Source organism: Lontra canadensis, unplaced genomic scaffold, assembly GCF_010015895.1.
Source record: "Lontra canadensis isolate GAN:19392208 unplaced genomic scaffold, GSC_riverotter_1.0 scaffold96, whole genome shotgun sequence".
NCBI lineage: Eukaryota > Metazoa > Chordata > Mammalia > Carnivora > Mustelidae > Lontra > Lontra canadensis.
Window position 1 is genome coordinate 3,787,303 of NW_022631090.1, and position 18,324 is coordinate 3,805,626.

General features: G+C 39.6%; 1 protein-coding gene across 4 annotated transcripts in view; it reads right to left on the reverse strand.

Moving 5' to 3' along the window:
- CHRDL1 (chordin like 1) overlaps positions 1–18,324 on the reverse strand; it is a 114,447-nt gene that overhangs the window by 76,257 nt on the left and 19,866 nt on the right. For all 4 annotated transcript variants that reach the window (XM_032837081.1, XM_032837082.1, XM_032837079.1 and 1 more), the window contains exons 3-4: positions 7,582–7,694; positions 4,858–4,951 (exon numbers count right to left, since the gene is read on the reverse strand). In XM_032837081.1, the coding sequence (XP_032692972.1) occupies positions 4,858–4,951; positions 7,582–7,694 (207 nt within the window). The remainder of the gene's footprint in view (positions 1–4,857; positions 4,952–7,581; positions 7,695–18,324) is intronic.

Sequence of the window (18,324 nt, forward strand, 5' to 3'; positions counted from 1 at the left end):
AATGGCCATTAAAAAAATCTTAGGTAGGTAGGGGAACCTAATTGGCTCAGTTGGCTGAGCATCCAACTCTTGATCTCAGCTCAGGTCTTGATCTTGGGGTCATGAGTTTGAGCCCCATGTTGGGCTCCATGCTGGAAGTGGAGCCTACTTAAAAAACAACTTAGGTAGTATCATGATTTAGCTCCTGGTCACTATGAGTCTTCTTTTAATAAAATTATATATAAAGAACAAAAGGAAAGCAGTCATGTTCTTTCTCTTCTCCACCCTTCTTTCACTCCGCTTCCCAAACAAAGATATGGAATTTCATTCCTATAAATCTCCCCTTATCACAACTTTAGAGGATCCTGCTCATAGACTGGGATGGATTTAGTGACCCTTCTAACTTCTGTGCAGTCTTGACTTTGCCATTAAGAATGATCTAACCTCCATGGAGCACCGGTCTCTTTGGGCTTAGCAGAGCACCCTGTCATATGGGACCAAGACCCGACTTCTGCCATGAAACTCGAGGAAGTACTGATGAAAAAAATTTTCATTTTCTCTTAATGGGAATCAGTATGGATTTCTCTCTGGTAATTCTGGAAAAGTAGTCTGCAAACTTTGATTGCCATAGTTCAACAGGAGCTGTAGGAGACAACCTCAGTTACAAGTGGGAACTTTGTAAATTTTTGGAGTGGGGAGTTTAGAGAACAAAACCAGGGGAAACACAGAAGTAAATGAGGGGGGTCCTCTATCTCTTGCAATGGAAGATGAGCTCTAGGTATGTCCCACAGGATCCTCCCACTGAATCCATCTCTAACCACGTGAATGCTCCCTGAAGTCAACCTTGCTCTAGGACAGTATCTAGAGCCCACATCTTGGGCATATGGCTTCCTTGTCTGTTTTCTCTTTTTGATACAGAACCTGCTCATCATCTTGGCTATAGATCTCCTATTTTTAAATGAGGACATTTTCATCATGGTGCCTCTCCTTGGGTTAAGACAGAAAATCAGAGCCCCTTCCTTTGACCAAACATTCCGGTGGCCCTGAAGGCATGAGTTTCCTCATGCCTAATAATCACTGGGGTGGAAGGAGTACAGAGGAGTCATCACAGCCATTGCCCAGTCTCAAAGCAGAACTGTGACAACTCTCAGATGAGTGGATACCTTTTTACTTACAGAAATATGCTGTATAGATATACTAGGATTTATACTAGGATTGAACAGCCACTGTGTCCCAAAGTTCATCATTTTACCAAACTCCATTCTTCTCTGCTATGGTTGAAGGTTTAACCTTCAACCTGTTTACTCTTGTTTTATCTTCAATATAAAGAATAGCTGGTCTGCATTCCAGTTCAATATGGCAGGGAGAGACCAGGTGAGAACTCCTTGCTCTTTTCTCACCGAAGAGTGAGGGGAGAAATGGAAAACTCACAGTTTTATTTAAAAAAATAAGTAAATAAACAAGTGGGTGAGTGAGTAAATAAATAAATACAACTTTAAAACTGCAAAATCAGGCTCAGAAACAAAAAGAAACTCCTTGAAAAATAAAACACAGAAGGAAAAATAAAGAGATAAACAGGGGCCAAAGCCATGTGGTCCCCTGGCACCTGGGACTGGATACAGATAGCCAGGCAAGAACTATGGACTCCAAGTGGCTTCTCATGTAAAGGTGAGGACTAGGACCACACTCCTCACATGTAAATAGGGGCTGACATAACTCTGCCCACCTGCAGCTGAAATTCCAGTCCAAGACCATTATCAGGGACTAACACTGTACAAGAAAACAGAGGTAGAAATTGACCATCCAAGCAAGAGGGAGCCCAATCTGAGACACTAATACATGACCTGGTTAAGAGCTAAGTGACCTACATGGCCTAGAACAAACTTCCCCCCCAAGAAGGAAGGACATATGCAAGAGAACCCCCCAATACACACACAGACAAAGAGCTTTTAAACAAAGATTTTAGAAAAGAAGGAGAAACTAACAACTAAGAAAAGCTTTCAAGAAACCAGTAAAAGTGAGAATTCACACCTGAAAAATATATAGACATGGAAACAATCTAAAATGGACTCTAAACAAATAATTCAATACCTTAAAGAAATAAAGAAAATAAGAAGATCCCAAGAAACACAGGTTTATAAAATATCAATATAGAGATTTAAAAATGTATCTAAAAACGTGGGGGGAAATACAGTTATTGAAAATAAAAGAAGAAACAGAACAAAACAGATGGCCTAAATAGGAGGCGTGAAAAAGCTTGAGAAAGAATTCATGAATTGGAGGACAGAACTAAAGTAATATATCATTACGGGGAGTGTACCAAGATGGAAAATACAAAGGAGGCATTTAGAGACACAGGATATAGGTGCCTGGGTGGCCATCAGCTAAGCATCTGATGCTTGGTTTCAGCTCAGGTCAGGAGATCAAGCCCCACATCAGGCTCCATGTTCAGCATGGAATCTGCTTAAGTTTCTCTCTCCCTCTCTCTCTGCCCCTTCCTGCCATGCTCCTTCTCTCTCTTTCTAAAATAGATCTTTTAAAAAAGAGAGACACAGAGGACAAATTAAATGAGCTGCAAAAACATATACCAAAGGCAATTTTAAGAATGAGGAAAAAAGAGGGGTAAGATATAGTTTTCAGAAAAATAATGAGTAAAACTGAAGAGAAATTAGTCCATTGGCTGAAAAAATCATGTACTAAGCAGGCTAAATGAAAATAAATTACACATCTATTTACTTCATCATGTGCACCAAAGAAAAAGAGGAAAAGTTAAAAGCTAGAAGAAGGAGAAAACAAGTTACCTACAAAGGAACTACAATCAAACAGTAGATTTCTTATCCACAAATGGAGGAAGTCCACAGACTTATTTGTTAGTTTCTTCTAAGTGCTAAGGGCAAACAAGTATGCCCCTATAATTTTATACCCAGCCAAATTATCACTCAAGGATGGGGGCAAAATAAAGACATTTTGCATATAAGGATTAGGAAACTTTGGTACCATTGCTCACAGAAAGAACTGGCAAAAGTTATAGTTAACAAGAAGGAAAATGAACTCACAAGGAAGTCACTTTCAAGAACAAGAAGGAAAAGAAAATGAATGGTTATTTTTATACTCCATAAAATGGGGTTTCTAAGTCTTACAATTTTCTCTTTTCTGCTATTTCTGATTTCAATTCCTTTAACACTTTATTTTTCACTCAAAGGAACTGCTGGCTTATATTTTCTCTTTTTCTCAATACTTGCTTCTGTAGCTGGTATAGGTGATGGCTGTATTGCACTCTACACTCTTCCATTCTGTGCTTTGGGTCTGGGTCATGCCTCAACTTCCTCCACAGGGAACAACAATGTCTACATAGTTTAGATAAATTCCTATGGCATTAGACCACTGTTGGAGACTTCCAGGGGGTAAAGAAGTGGAAAAAAATCTCCAGATTGGCCTTTTAAACCAGAAATTTCTCTCCCACCTACCAAACCCTTCCTCTGTAATCCAGTTTAAGTAGAAAAGCAAAGAAACACATATAATAATAGTCAGCCTCATTTGGGGATTTATTCCAGAAGCCAACTTTCAGTTAAATCTTATGCCACATCAGCCTCTTACATTTGAAGCATATATTATCATTACCAACATTCAAAATGATAAAGGTGTGACATGACATGATCTTTTGTCATCTGGTAAAGACTCCCCCATGTTCATCAGAGTATATATACTGAGGTAGGAAAGTATAGTTCACAAAGGTAGTGACCAAAATGGTTTGGGGGATTCTTCATTAAATACCTCCATTCCTGTAACTGAAATGTTAACTGAATTTTCATTGAACCATATTCCTAGCCCCATTCTTACCATTGCTGCCCGGACACTTTTGGTTACTCTCTTCTAAGTTCCAAAGGTTCCTTATCATTTAAAAAAAGCACCACCTATGCCCTAGACTAGTGGTTTTTCATGTTTTTAGGGTCATGTACACCCCCTTTACAAATATCAATAAAGCTATGGATTCTCTCTAAAGGAATTTACACATATACATAGTTACACCAGAAACAAAACAATTTTAAAGGGTTCACTGACCCCATAAAGCCCACCCACAGACTCCTACTCCAGAACGTCCATCCTAGAGGGAAACAGGATCAGCTTACAAGACTATGAGGCTTCTAATGCCCAGAACCCGAGGCTGTCACTTAGCTTTTTCTAGGACTGCTGTCCAGCCCACAGGCATTCTCTTAATCATTCCATGCTTGTATGCCTCTGGTGTGGGAGCCAGGCCCAGTCAGACGTGAACAAAGTGTCACTGAGAGAGCCCCTGCCTCAGACAAACACCCTAGCCGCAAACCCTCAAAGTAGACATCTTAACAGCCTCGTGAAACAGTCTCTGCCCGCCTTCCCCTTAGATTAGCTCTTAACAATGTGTACATAATAACTGTGCAGTCTGGAGGAGGTGACTTTTTAGCGGGCAGGCAGCTTTATATTGTCATAAACCTCACTGGTTCAGCTCCTTTGATTTATGCAATCCCAGCACTAATTGCTTGAGACACGTGCCGCCATGCTACAACTCCCCTGGTGCCCACTGCCCATGGTACGAAGAGGCTGTTTATGGCCCAAACTCTCTGGGCCACGATGCCCTTCCCCCAACTGACAGCCACCTTCAAATGATTAAAAGCCCAATGAAAACCTGTTACTGGGTACCCAATAACTTATTAGAACCTAGAATGGGCCTCGCTTGGGCTATAAACAGTATTTAGGGGCCAGCGTGGGCTGCCTGAAAGTGTCCTATTGTTATTCCTGTCTGGAAGTTTCCCTTCTGGGGAATTAGGCAGATGGAGTGGGTTGGGGGAAGAGGGAGGAAGGCGAGCCCCAGCTGGGAAAGAAAGAGGTGATCTGGTTTACCTGGGCAGCGCGGGCAGCACAGATGAGGAATATGCACGGGGGAAAGGCAATGGAGGCTTGGACATCTGACTCGGCTGCAGAGCACATTCCCATTCTGGAAGAGAAGGCAAACTATGAAAAAAAAATTAAGTTCTTTCAGAAGTTACCTGCACCCTTGCCAGTTTGGGGAACAGTCATGCAGAGACTTACTCAGACAGTGAATGATGCATTCCCAAGAAGCTGAAAGAAATCGGCATTTTCTTCCCTTTTCTCATCATTAGCACCTCTGCTGGGTTGGTTGATAGCTTACTGGCATATTTTTCTAAACCTGGGGTCACTCTTGCTCCAGTTTTCAAAGCCTCCCTCCAACTGTGGAAGGCCCTTCCTGGCCCACCTTTGTGGTGTTTCTACCATTTCTGGCTCCAGCCACACATCCACAGGAGCCTGGTCTAATTACAGAATCACCTGCCCAAGGCCACAGAAGGGAAGGAATAATGAGCAATGGGTCCCGTGAGCTGCTAGCCACCCCTGGGCAAGGACACATCACTGGCACATGGGTCCTGGATTCCATATAACTCCGCCTTGGTACAGCAGGCTGGGTGCCTTCTCTCCTCACTTCCTGTTTCTGTCGTAGGCTTTCTGAGCACAAGCTAGGCTTTAGAATTGAGCTGATTACCTAGCATGCCTGGGTGGGATGACTGGGTCCCTGCCCAAATTACAATTAAAAGATTCCTAGCTCTGACAGCTCTCTACCATGGCTAGATCAAAGGAAAGCTTTGGAAATCAACGTTGCATTAGCATTTCCATACATAATTCATTCCAAGCAGGAGTGACTTGTATCTATCATGCTTTTGTGGGGGAAGAGGGTGACAAAGAGGATGGGGAAAGAGAAGATGCTTAACACTGGAGCTGTCGACCCTGGGATCTTATTAACATTCTCATTGCCCCACAGACGGCAAAGCTTAGCCCCCAAGGATTAGCTCTCCATTTCCAATGTGTTGGCTCAAGAATCTGACACAACCATGTCATACCAGACAGCTAATCAGTCCCCAGATGCTCTATTTAATACCCGCCCTAGCCATTTAAAGACACAGGCTTCTTTTATCCAAGGCTGAATAACCTTACCATAAACCTCTTTCTTTTCTCATGGAGTTTCTAGAATATGTTTTCAGAGTGTTGCATTTGGAAATACCACAAAGCCTCCTTCTTTGTCACACTCCTCAGAGCCAAGTGGTATCATCTTGAAGTGAAATCACCAAGTATAAGAGAAACCACTCCTTCTGGCTGAGGCCTACACTGATGCCTCCTTAATGCCTTAAACTGAATTCTGTTCTAGACTTAACAGATAAATAAAAATAATAGCTGTAATCATAGTACAGATGAAGCTGCGGACAGCAGTTAGTATCTCTTGAATGGTGGCTGTGACCAAGCACAGTTTTTGGTGACTGAAACGCATTAGTGAATTTAAACCTTACCACAATCCTATGAAATACATAGTATCATTATCCTATTTTGAAGAAAAAAGAACCTGAAGAGATCTCAGAGAATTTAGGTAACTTGTCCAGTGTAACACGGCTCCAAGGCAGCAGATCCAGGGTCAGAAACATGGTCTGCCTTGACTCCAGAGCCCAGTAGCCTTTTAACATTACTTCCTACTGCCTGTAAGTTAGGTTTCCACATGCTTCAAATTCGAAAAGTCCAATTTTTTACTTAACTGGCAAAAGAATCTGGCATGCAAGTGACTGCTTCTGTACTACCTGGGCACTCAGGAAGAGTTACAATTCTTCTACAAGGTCTCAAGTGAGAGGCTGGTCATGAAGATTCTTTCCATATGCTGGGAGTTCTCTATTCTCAAGGCCTGGTACAAGCCTTCCTTACCCAATTGGTTCTCTACCAGGGGTTCTTTTGCTCCCCAAGCAACTTTGGCCATGTCTTGGGACATTTTTGGTCATCACAACTGGGACAGGTGCTATTGGTTTCTAGAGGGCAGAGGCCAGGGATGCTGCTAAAGATCCTACAATGTATGTGACAGCTCCCACAACAAGGAATAATCTGTTCCCGAATGTCAATAGAGCAAAGGCTGAAAAACCCTGGCCTAATACAAGATGGTAGAGGCTTATTCAGAAAGATGGACCACAGCTGTGTTCCTGGATCAAGGCCATGGAACGAAGATGAGAGCACTTCCTTTTGCCTATTGCAAAGATGACAATAAGTGTCCAAACACCCTTCTGACTATCTAGTCAGGAGCCAAGGCCAAGCCAAGAGAACACTAATGGTCACCAGGTACAGGCCAATGTTCTGCAGCCTCGATCCTAATTACCACTACTGGCCCAGAAAACATCAAATACGCTCTCCCAATGAACTGGTATATGATCTGTCCTAATCTCTTTTCTAAAGACCAGCCTTGAAAATGATCTTCAAAAACGATTTTGTCATATAACCCAGGCATTACAATGAGTTCTATTTCCCTTCTCATGCTATCAAACTATTATTCTATCTTCTCCCACCATGGCCCATGTCTTTTGGCTAGGAGACCATAAATATCTGTCCATAGCAAATACCTAGAGATCCCACAAAAAATCCAGCCAAACGGCAACAAGAGGAAAAAGTCAGGAGACCTTTATTTATCCTTACAAGCTACTTCTCCCTAACTTCTTTTAGGCTTTCACCACCCCTGATTCCTGGCCATCCAGGCACTGGAAGGACCTCTTCATGCTGAGGAGCAAACTGGGTATCACACTGTACCTCTGAGCAGATGCAGTTGACACAGTAAACCAACCCATAAGGTTCCAGGTAAGGATGCCATCTCTCTCCCACTCTGTACTTCTTGTCTTGAAACACACAGTATGTCTCTGAATCTGTGAGGAAGAAGATGGAGAATATGCCTGTTAGACACCATGGACAAAGTCATAAATTCCATAGGCAATCGCACTTTCCATCTGTTTTTGTGTTACGTCAAGAGCAGAGGCATAGAGAATGTTTCCAGAACCCCTCCTATGGGCTCAATGTTTCACATGCTGCACTTATTCAATCCTATGATAATCTGGTACGGTTAGGCACCACTGATAGTCTTGTTTCACAGATGAGGCAAATCAAGTCACACAACCAGTAAGTAACTGACAGGAGATTAAAAACCCAGCTTTGCCCATGTGAAGCCAAGATCTGGGTTACTGCTCTGTTACAATGGTAAGATAAGGGAGCATGCTGTGTGTCCTTCTGGAAAAGGCTGTGCTCCCTTGCTGAGGAAAAGCAAGCTCAGGTCTGAAATGCTGATCTAACTTTCTCAGAGCTGCCCAGAGATGGTGTAGGAGTCATGAACTAAGCATATTGTATTAAGTTCTTATAAATGGCTTTTGCCCATGCATGCTAATATCATCCAATCATGAAGCAAATGTTGGGGCACCCAACTCTTGGTCGGGCCCTCCGCTGACTGCTGGGAATAGAATGGTGAGCTAAAAGACCCACAGTCTTTGCTCTCCTTCAACTTACAGATTTTTCTTACTTAAACTACTTTCAATTTACTCAAAAGCAATGCCTCCTGCCCCTTTGATAAGGAGCAATGTTGATAGGCACAGCTTATCTTGCGCTACAATTCCTTGAGCATACTATGTTACTTGCATGTCTTTACACGTCTTATTTCTCCATTAAAGTAAAAGTTCCTCAAAATCTCAGCTTATCACACAGTTCAGCACATCGTGACCAATAAACGTAATCAATTAGCAAATGACTGGTCAATGAATTTCCAAACTATGTGATTTGCCTTCAAATCCCCTCCACATCTCACCTGCTTCCCACCACACAAGGTTAAAGCCAACTAAGACTCATCTTGTAGCAAACGCATTCGTTTTCTCCACTCTCCAGTGCACATTTCTCTGATGAACAAAATTTTAAAATAAAGAAAAGGCAGCTAAGCAAGAAACTGGGAGAAGATGTATTTTTAAAATATTTTATTTATTTATCTGGGAGAGAGAGAGAATGAGAGTGGGAAGGGCAGAGGGAGAATCAGACCCCCACTAAGGAGGGAGCCTGATGTAGGGCTCGATCCCAGGACTCTGGGATCATGATCCCAGCCAAAGGCTGACACTTAACTGATTGAGCCACCCAGGCGCCCCAAGGGAGAAGATATTTCCAAAAAATAAAGAATTAAGATTGGGAACACTTTCTCATCATTTAAATTAGTAAGTAAAGGACCAACCAATCCAGCAGAAAAATGATCTATTCCTCCAGGACATGAATAACAATTTGGGGGAAGAAGAAATGGCAAACAGGCAATAAACATGAAAAGATGTTCAACCTCACTAGTAATCAGAGATTCAGATTAAAACTGCATTAAGATCATTGTCTCAAGTCACTTACTGCCTTAAAGACCCTCAATGATTTTTTTTTTCAGCTACCTGCAAGATAAATTCCAATTTACTTTTCAAATCTTGATTTCCAACTTCTTCAGAATGATGAGCTGGGAGTCAGAAAATCTGGGTTTGAATTCCTTTTTTTTTTTTTTATTGTGTTATGTTAGTCACCATATAGTACATCATTAGTTTTTGATGTAGTGCTCCATGATTCATGGATTGCATATAACACGCAGTGCTCCATGCAATCTGTGCCCTCCTTAATACCCACCACCAGGCTCACCCCATCCCCCACCATCCTCCCTTCTAAAACCCTCAGTTGGTTTCCCAGTGTCCATGGTCTCTAATGGTTCGTCTCCCACTCTGATTTCTCCCCCTTCATTTTTCCCTTCTCCTAATGTCCTCCATGTTATTCTTTATGTTCCACAAATAAGTGAAACTCTAACCAGTTCTAGCTGTGTGACATTGGGCAAGTCATTGAAACTGTCAATCTTAAAAAATAAAATAAAATAAAAATAGGGGTGCAGGGTGGCTCAGTCGGTTAAGAAACCAACTCTTAATTTTGGCTCAGGTCATGATCAAGGTCATAGTATCAAGCCCCACATCGAGCTCTGCACTTGGCGTGGAGTCTGCTTAAGATTCTCTCTCTCCTTCTCCCTCAGCCTTCCCCCCACTTCAAAAAACAATAATAAAAATGGGGCGCCTGGGTGGCTCAGTGGGTTAAGCCGCTGCCTTCGGCTCAGGTCATGATCTCAGGGTCCTGGGATCAAGCCCCGCATCGGGCTCTCTGCTCAGCAGGGAGTCTGCTTCCCTTCCTCTCTCTCTGCCTGCCTCTCTGCCTGCTTGTGATTTCTGTCTGTCAAATAAATAAATAAAATCTTTAAAAAAATAATAATAAAAAAATTAAAACATAAAAAATTAAAAAAAATAAACTGTCAATCTTACCTTTCAATTCCTGTGAAATACAGATTATCTATTTCTCAAGGAGAGTTTGGAGGATTAAATGAAATTCTCTGTAAATTATAGAGTACTGCAAAGGGGAACCTAGGTGGTTCAATCATTAAATATCTGCTTTCAGATTGGGATCGAGCCCCACATCAGGCTCTCTGCTCAGCAGGGAGCCTGCTTCCCTCTCTCTCGTTCTCTGCCTGCCTCTCTGCTCAGTGGAAAGCCTGCTTCTACCTCTCCCACTGTCCTTGCTTGTGTTCCCTCTCTCTGTGTGTCTTTCTTTGTCAACTAACTAAATAAAATCTTAAAAAAAAATACTGTAAAATGTAGAGCATTATTTTGTAGTAATTATTTTCTTTTTAGAAAAGAAATACATACTTAATGTAGAAAACTGGAAAACATTCACAAAGTTCCAAAAAGAACAAAATAAAAATATAAATGTGTATATATGAAAATCATTTTACACAATTCCAGCAGGAGACCACCACTTGTAGTATACTGGTAACTTACAAATAGCCTGTGGGTTGAAGAAAAAATCAAAAGGAAATTAAAAAATAGTTTGTACTAAATGAAAATAAAAACACAGCATATCAAAACCATTGGGATTCAGCTAAAGAAGTACTTAAAGGGAAATTTTTATCACTAAAGTACCTATGTTAGAAAGGGTAGAAAGTCTCAAACCAAGAAACTAGAAAATGTAGAGCAAAATGAACCAAAAGCAAACAGAAGAAAGGAATAATAAAGAAGTCAGTGAAATTGAAGATAGAAAATCAATGGAAAAAAAATCAGTGAGACCAAATCTGTTTTCAACAAAATCAATAAAATTGATTAACTTCTTACAAAAGTAGCAAGGATAAAAAGAGAGAAGATGCAAACTCCCAATATTAGAGACAACAGAGAGCATTTTAAAGAGTAACAGCAAAGGAATATTATGAATAACTTTATGCCACTTAAGTTAGCAATCTAGATGAAACAGATGAATTCTTTGAATGACACAAATTACCAAAGCTCAATGTAGAAGATAAAGATAACCTGAATATTCTTATATACATTTATTTATTTATTTATTTATTTGAGAGAGACAGTGAGAGAGACCGCACAGAGGGAGGGGCAGAGAGAAAGAATCTAAAGCAGACTCCCTACTGAGTGCATAGCCCAACATGAGGCTCGATCTCATGACCTGGAGATCATGACCTGAGCTGAAATCAAGGGTTAGAGGCTAAATGACTAAGCCATCCAGATGCCCCTTTTATATCTTTTTTAAAAAATATTTTATTTATTTATTTGACAGAGATCACAAGTAGGCAGAAAGGCAGGCAGAGAGAGAGGAGGAAGCAGGTTCCCTGCTGAGCAGAGAGCCCGACGTGGGGCTCGATCCCAGGACCCTGAGATCATGACTTGAGCAGAAGGCAGAGGCTTTAACCCACTGAGCCACCCAGGTGTCCCCCTTTTATATCTTTTAAAGAACTTGAATTTATAGTTAAAATTTTGTCACAAAGAAAACTTCAGAGCCAGATGGCTTCACTGGTGAATTCTGTCAAACATTCTACCAAACATTTCAGAAAAAAAAAATCAAGAGGAGGGATTACTTCCCAACTAAATCATTGATGTAGGCATGACACTGACATGAAAACAAGATAAAAGTTATTACAAGGACAAAAATAGTACTATACACCAATATCCCACCTGAACATAGATGCAAACATTCTTGATAAAATTCCAGTAAATTAAACCCAACTATATATAAATGATCCATCCATGTTGATACAAAAGTTGGGTATTCATCCTTTCTGATGGATGCATAATACTCCATAGAATATATGGACCACATCTTCTTTATCCATTTGTCCGTTGAAGGGCATCTTGGTTCTTTCCACAGTTTGGCGACCATGGCCATTGCTGCTATGAACATTGAGGTACAGATGGCCCTTCTTTTCACTACATCTGTATCTTTGGGGTAAATACCCAATAGTGCAATTGCAGGGTCATAGGGTAGGTCTATTTTAAGTTTCTCAAGGAATCTCCCCACTGTTTTCCAAAGTGGCTGCACCAACTTGCATTCCCACCAACAGTGTAAGAGGGTTCACTGTTGGGAACTGGGGAATTTGGAAGGGGAGTTGAATCATGAGAGACTGTGGACTCTGAGGATCTAACTGAGGGTTTTGGAGGGGAGGGGGGTGGAAGGTTGGGTGAGCCTGGTGGTGGGTATTGTGGAGGGCACGTATTGCATGGAGCACTGGGTGTGGTGCATAAACAATGAATTCTGGAACACTAAAAAGAAATTTAAAAAAATAAAAATAAAAAGGATGATACTTTATGAGCAAGTGGGATTTATCCTGAAACTTAAAGGTTAATTCAACATTCACAGTTCAATCAACTCAACTCACCATATCAACAAACTGGACAAGAAGAATCATATAATCATTACAAGAGATGCCAAAAAAGCATCTGACAAAATTCTACATCCATGTGTGACAGAAACTCTCAGGAAAGCAGAAAAGGACCTTCTTTAACCTAATAAGGACATTTTTTTAAAAAGCCCTACAGTTAGCATCATACTTAATGGAAGAAGACAATGCTTTCTCCCTAAGATCAGGAGTTAAGGAAGGATGTCTGTTCCACCACTTTGGAGATCCTACTCAGTGAAATCAGGTAAGAAAGAGAAGGAAAATGCATACATATTAGAGAATAAAACACAAAACTGTTATAGATGGTATGACTGTCTACAAAGAAAAATCCCAAAGAATAGATTGAGTTACTATAAATAGTAACAGAATTTAAGCAAGATTACAAATTACAAGGCCAATATAAAAAAAGCCTATCACATTTATATATTCTATAAAGAACAATTACAAATTGAAATTTGAAAAAGTACTATTTGCAGTAGCTCCCCCTAAACATAGAAATACCAAAGTATCTAACAAAATGTGTGCCAGATCTCTACTCAGAAACCTACAAAACAACGATAAAAGAAACAAAAGAAGGCCTTAAAAAATGGAGAGGTATGCCTTGTTTGTGGACTGGAAGTCAGAATATTGTGGAAATGTCAATTCCCCCCAAAGTGACATAGATTTAATGAAACCCAAAACCAAATATTATCAGGATATTTTTGTAAAAATTCGTACTCTCATTCAAAAGTTTATATGGAAAGGTAAAGTAGTAGAATAGCCAAAACAATTCTGACAAAGTAAGATTTGGGAGGACATATATGGTGTGATTTCATGACTTAATGTAAAATTGTATTTTTCAAGGCAATATGTTTTTGGCAAATTTTAGACAAATATATCAATAGAACAGAATGATGAGTCAAAAAATAGACCCACACTTAACACAGTCAATTGATTTTCAACAAAGGTGCAAAGACCATTCAATGAAGAAACAGTATTCTCTTCAACAAATGCTCCTGAAACATTTGGACAGTCATATACAAAACAAGAACTAAAATAAATCTGTAACTCAGACCATATACAAAAAATTAATCCAGGATGGATCATAGACTTCCGTGTAAACTTTAACATCTTTAAACATCTAGAAGAAAATGTTGAAGTCTATCTTGGTGTTATTGGGTTAGGCAAAGACTTCTGAGATATGACACCAAAACCATAATCCATAAAAGAAATTTAAAATAGGACCTTGTCAAAATTAAGAACTTCTGCCTTTGAAAGAGTGGTAAGGGATGCTTGGGTGGCTCAATCGGTTAAGCATCTGACTTTGGCTCAGGTCATGACCTCAGGGTCATGGGATCCAGTGCTATGTAGGCTCCCTGCTCAGCAGGGAATCTGCTTGTCTTTTTCTCTCTGTCCCTCCCCCTGATTGTTCTCTCTCTCTCTCTCAAATAAAATCTTCTATGGGGCACCTGGGGGCTCAGTGGGTTAAAGCCTCTGCCTTCGGCTCAGGTCATGATCCCAGGGTCCTGGGATCAAGTCCCACATCCGGCTCTCTGCTCAGCAGGGAGCCTGCTTCCCTCTCTCTCACTGCCTGCCTCTCTGCCTACTTGTGATCTGTCTCTCTGTCAAATAAATAAATAAAATCTTTTTTAAAAATCTTTTAAAAAACAGTGTAGAGAATAGAAAGTAAAGCCATGGGATGAGAGAAATTGTTTGCAAATCATATTTCTGATAAAAGACTTTTATCCAGAATACATAAAGAAATCTCAAAACTTGAAGATAAAGAAGAATCCAATTTTTACAAAATGGGAATATAATTTGAACAAACACTTTACCAAAGAAGGTTTACAGGTATCAAACATATAATTAACCAGCAGGAAAATGCAAATTGAAACCATTTTCATGGTTTCATCATGAAACCATCACAATGGCTAAACTCAAAAAAACCTAACCATAATAAGTGCTGGTGAGTATGTGAAGCAATTGGAATTACCCTTTGGTGGAAACGCAAAATAGTACAGCCATGCTGGAAACAAGTTGACAGTTTCTTATAAAGTTACGCAGAATGTTTACTATACAACCCAACAATCTCACTCCTAGGTGTTTTTCCAAGTGAAATAAGAACATACATGCAGTTCACAAGAACTCTGGCCCTTTCATCTGCTGATGCAGGTTTAATAAAGTTGTTGGTGAAATATTATTGATCAAATGTCATTAACCTGCATGTAAATTGTCCCCAAACCCTGCTAACATCTACATCAATAAAATGTTCATCATAACTGAATAAAAAAACATATTCACACAAAAACCCGTACCTACATGTTTAGAATGGCTCTTTTCATGGTCCCCCAAACCTAAAACCACCTCAAATGTCCTCCAACTGATGAATTTATAAACATCCACACAATGGAATATTAGCAATAAAAAGAAATGAACATAGATGAATCTCAAAGGCATTATGCCAGACTCAAAGTCCCATATGGTAGAATTCCACTTCTTTTCATTCTGGAAAAGGCAAAACTATAGGGACAGAAAACAGATCCATAGTTACCAAGGACTGGGGTGGGGGAAGAATTTTAACTGCAAAGGGGCAGAGAGGACATCTGTTGGGTGATGGAGTCATTTTTCTATCTTGATTACAGTGGTGCTTACATGGTAGAATGCTTGTGTCAAAACTCACAAAACTGTACCCTACAGAAAGGGTGAGTTTTGTTGCATGTAAAGTATACCTTAATAAAACAATTTTAAAAATAGAGAAAAGAAAAATCACATATAATTCCCCTACCAGAAGATAACCACTTTTAACATTCTAGAAAGGTCATGCCCATTTTTTTCCTTTTTCAAATTAACAGACTTTCTTACAGCTGTTTGAGGTTTACCAAAACATTAAGCAGGAAGTACAGGGTTCCCATATATCCTCTCTTGACCCCACCCCCAAATATCTTGTTATTGACATATTCAGTTAAGTGTGGTACATTTGTTACAATTAATGGACCACTAGTGAGATATTAACATTAACTAAAGCACATGAACATGTACTTTGTTTTGCACCATGATATGTGTTATGACAAATGTATAATGATACATATCCACAAAGGAATAATTTCAGCACCGTAAATATCCCCTGTATTTTGCCTTCTCATCTCCTCCCTCTTCTGCCCCCTGTCCTGAAAATCACCGATTCTTTTTTTTTTTTTTTTACTGTCTTGATAGTTTTGTCTTTTCAAGATGTCATATAGTTGGAATCATAGGGTGTGACATCTCTTTAAACTTGCTTCTTTCACTTAGAACTATGCATTTCAGGTTCTTCCCTATCTTTTCATTACTTGACAGCTCATTTATTCTGTCACTGGCCAATATTCTGTTAGATGAACGTACAGCTTATTTATCAATTCACCTATTGGAGGACATCTTGGTGGCTTCCCATTATTGGAAATGGGGAATAAAATCTGCTATAAATGCTTGTGTGCACGTTTCGTGTGGACATGTTTTCAACTCACATAATGCCTAGGAGTATGGCTGCTGGATCACATAGTATGGCAATGTTTAGCTTTGTAGGAAACTGCCCAATGGTCTCCCAACATGACTATACCATTTTACATTCCCACCAGCAGCGAAAAGACAGTTCCTGTTGTTCCACACCTTCACCAGGATTTGGTGTCCTCTGTATGTCTGGGATCAGCCATTCTAATAGGTGTGTTGATTTAATTGGTAATTTCCTAATGACATACGATGTGGAGCATCTATTCACGCACTTATTTGCCACCTGTATATCTTCTTTGGTGAGGTGTCTGGTTAACTCTTGGCCTATCAATTGCGTAGGTCATTTCCTATTCTTTCTTGTATGAGATTTAAAGAGTTCTTTGTATATTTTGGATACTAGTCCTCTATCAGATACGTGTTTTGCAAATATTTTCCCTCAGTCTGCAGCTTGTCATTTCATGCCCTCAACAGTGTCTCTTGCAGAGCAGAAGTTTTTACTTTTAATGAAGTCCAATTTATCAATTTTTTCTTTCATGGAGCATGTTTTTTCTGTTGTATCTAAAAGCTCACTACCAAACCTGCGGTCACCTAGATTTTCTCCTATGTTATCTTTTAGAAGTTTTATACTTAATGTATTTTATATTTAGACCTTTGATCCATTTTGAGTTATTTTTGTGAAAGGTTTAAGGTCAGTGTCTACATTCTTTTTTTTTTTTTTTTTTTGCATGTGGATGTCTTGTTGTTGTCCTGACACAATTTGTTGAAAAGATTGTCCTTCTTCCAATGAAATGTCACTGCTCCTTTCATCAGAGATCGGTTTGCCATGTTTGTGTGGGGTCTTTTTCTGGGCTCTCTATTATGTTTCATTGACCTATTTATCTCTTTTTTCAACAACATGATGCTGTCATAATTATTGTAGATTTATAGCAAGTCTCAAAGTTGGGTAGTGGCAGTCCTCCAACTTTATTGTTCTTCAGTGTTGTGTTAGAAATTCCGGGTCTTTTGCCTTTTCATGGAAACTGTACAGTCACTTTATTTCCACGGAGTAAGTTGCTGGGATTTTGATTGGTATTATACTGAATCTATGGATCAAGTTGGGCGTACTGGTATCTTGATAATATTGGGTCTTCCTATCCATGAGCATGGAATATCTTTCCATTTATTTGATTCCTTTCCTGAGAATTTTGAAGTTTTCCTTGGAGAGATCTTGTACACATTTTGCCAAATTTATACCTAAGTATTTTCATTTCTTGGTATTAATGTAAATGGAATTGTGTTTTTTAATTACAAATTCCAATTGTTCATTGCTGGTATATAAGAAAGCAATTGATTTTTATATATTAACCTTGTGTCCTTCAACCTTGCTATAATCGCTTATTAATTTCGGGAGGGGTGTTTTAAATTGATTCTTTAGGACTTTTTATACAGGTAATCATGTCATCTGTAAACAAAGGTAGTTTTATTTCTTCCTTTCAAACCTTTACACCCTTTGTTTCCATTTCCCATTTTAATGCATTAGCTATGACTGCAAGTACAATGTTGAATTAGAGTGGTCAAAGGAGACATCATTGCCTTGTTCCTGATCTTAGGGGGAAAACACCTAGTTTCTCTCCATTGAGTGTGGTGTTAACTATAGTTTTTTTTTGTAGATGTTCTTTATGAAGTTGATGAAATTCCTCTCTATTTCTAGTTTGCTGGATAGTGGCGGATTTTGTCAAATGCTTCTATGCATCTAGTGCTATAATCATGTGATTTTTTTTCTTTAGCCTGTTGGTGTGATGGATTACATTAATTGATTTTTGAATGCTGGAACAGATTTGCATGCCTGGAATAAATTCTGCATCTTGTGGATTTTTCATATATTGTTGAATTTAACGTGCTAATATTTTGCTGAGGATTTTTGCATAAGAGATATTGACCTGTACTTTTCCTTTCTTGTAATCTCTCTTCCTGGTTTTGATATCAGGGTAATGTTGGTTAGGTAGTATTCTTTCTGCTTCTATCTTCTTCTTCTTCTTCTTTTTTTTAAGATTTTATTTATTTATTTGACAGAGAGAGATCACAAGCAGGCAGAGAGGGAGGCAGAGAGAGAGAGAGGGACGCAGGCTCCCCGCTGAGCAGGGAGCCCGATGTGGGGCTCGATCCCAGGACCCTGAGCCGAAGGCAGAGGCTTTAACCCACTGAGCCACCCAGGCGCCCCTGCTTCTATCTTCTAAAACAGACTGACGAGTGTCAGTATTATTTCTTCCTTAAATGTTTGGTCAAGTTCCCCAGTTTATCATCTTGGCCTGGTACTTTCTGTTTTGGAAGATTATGAATTA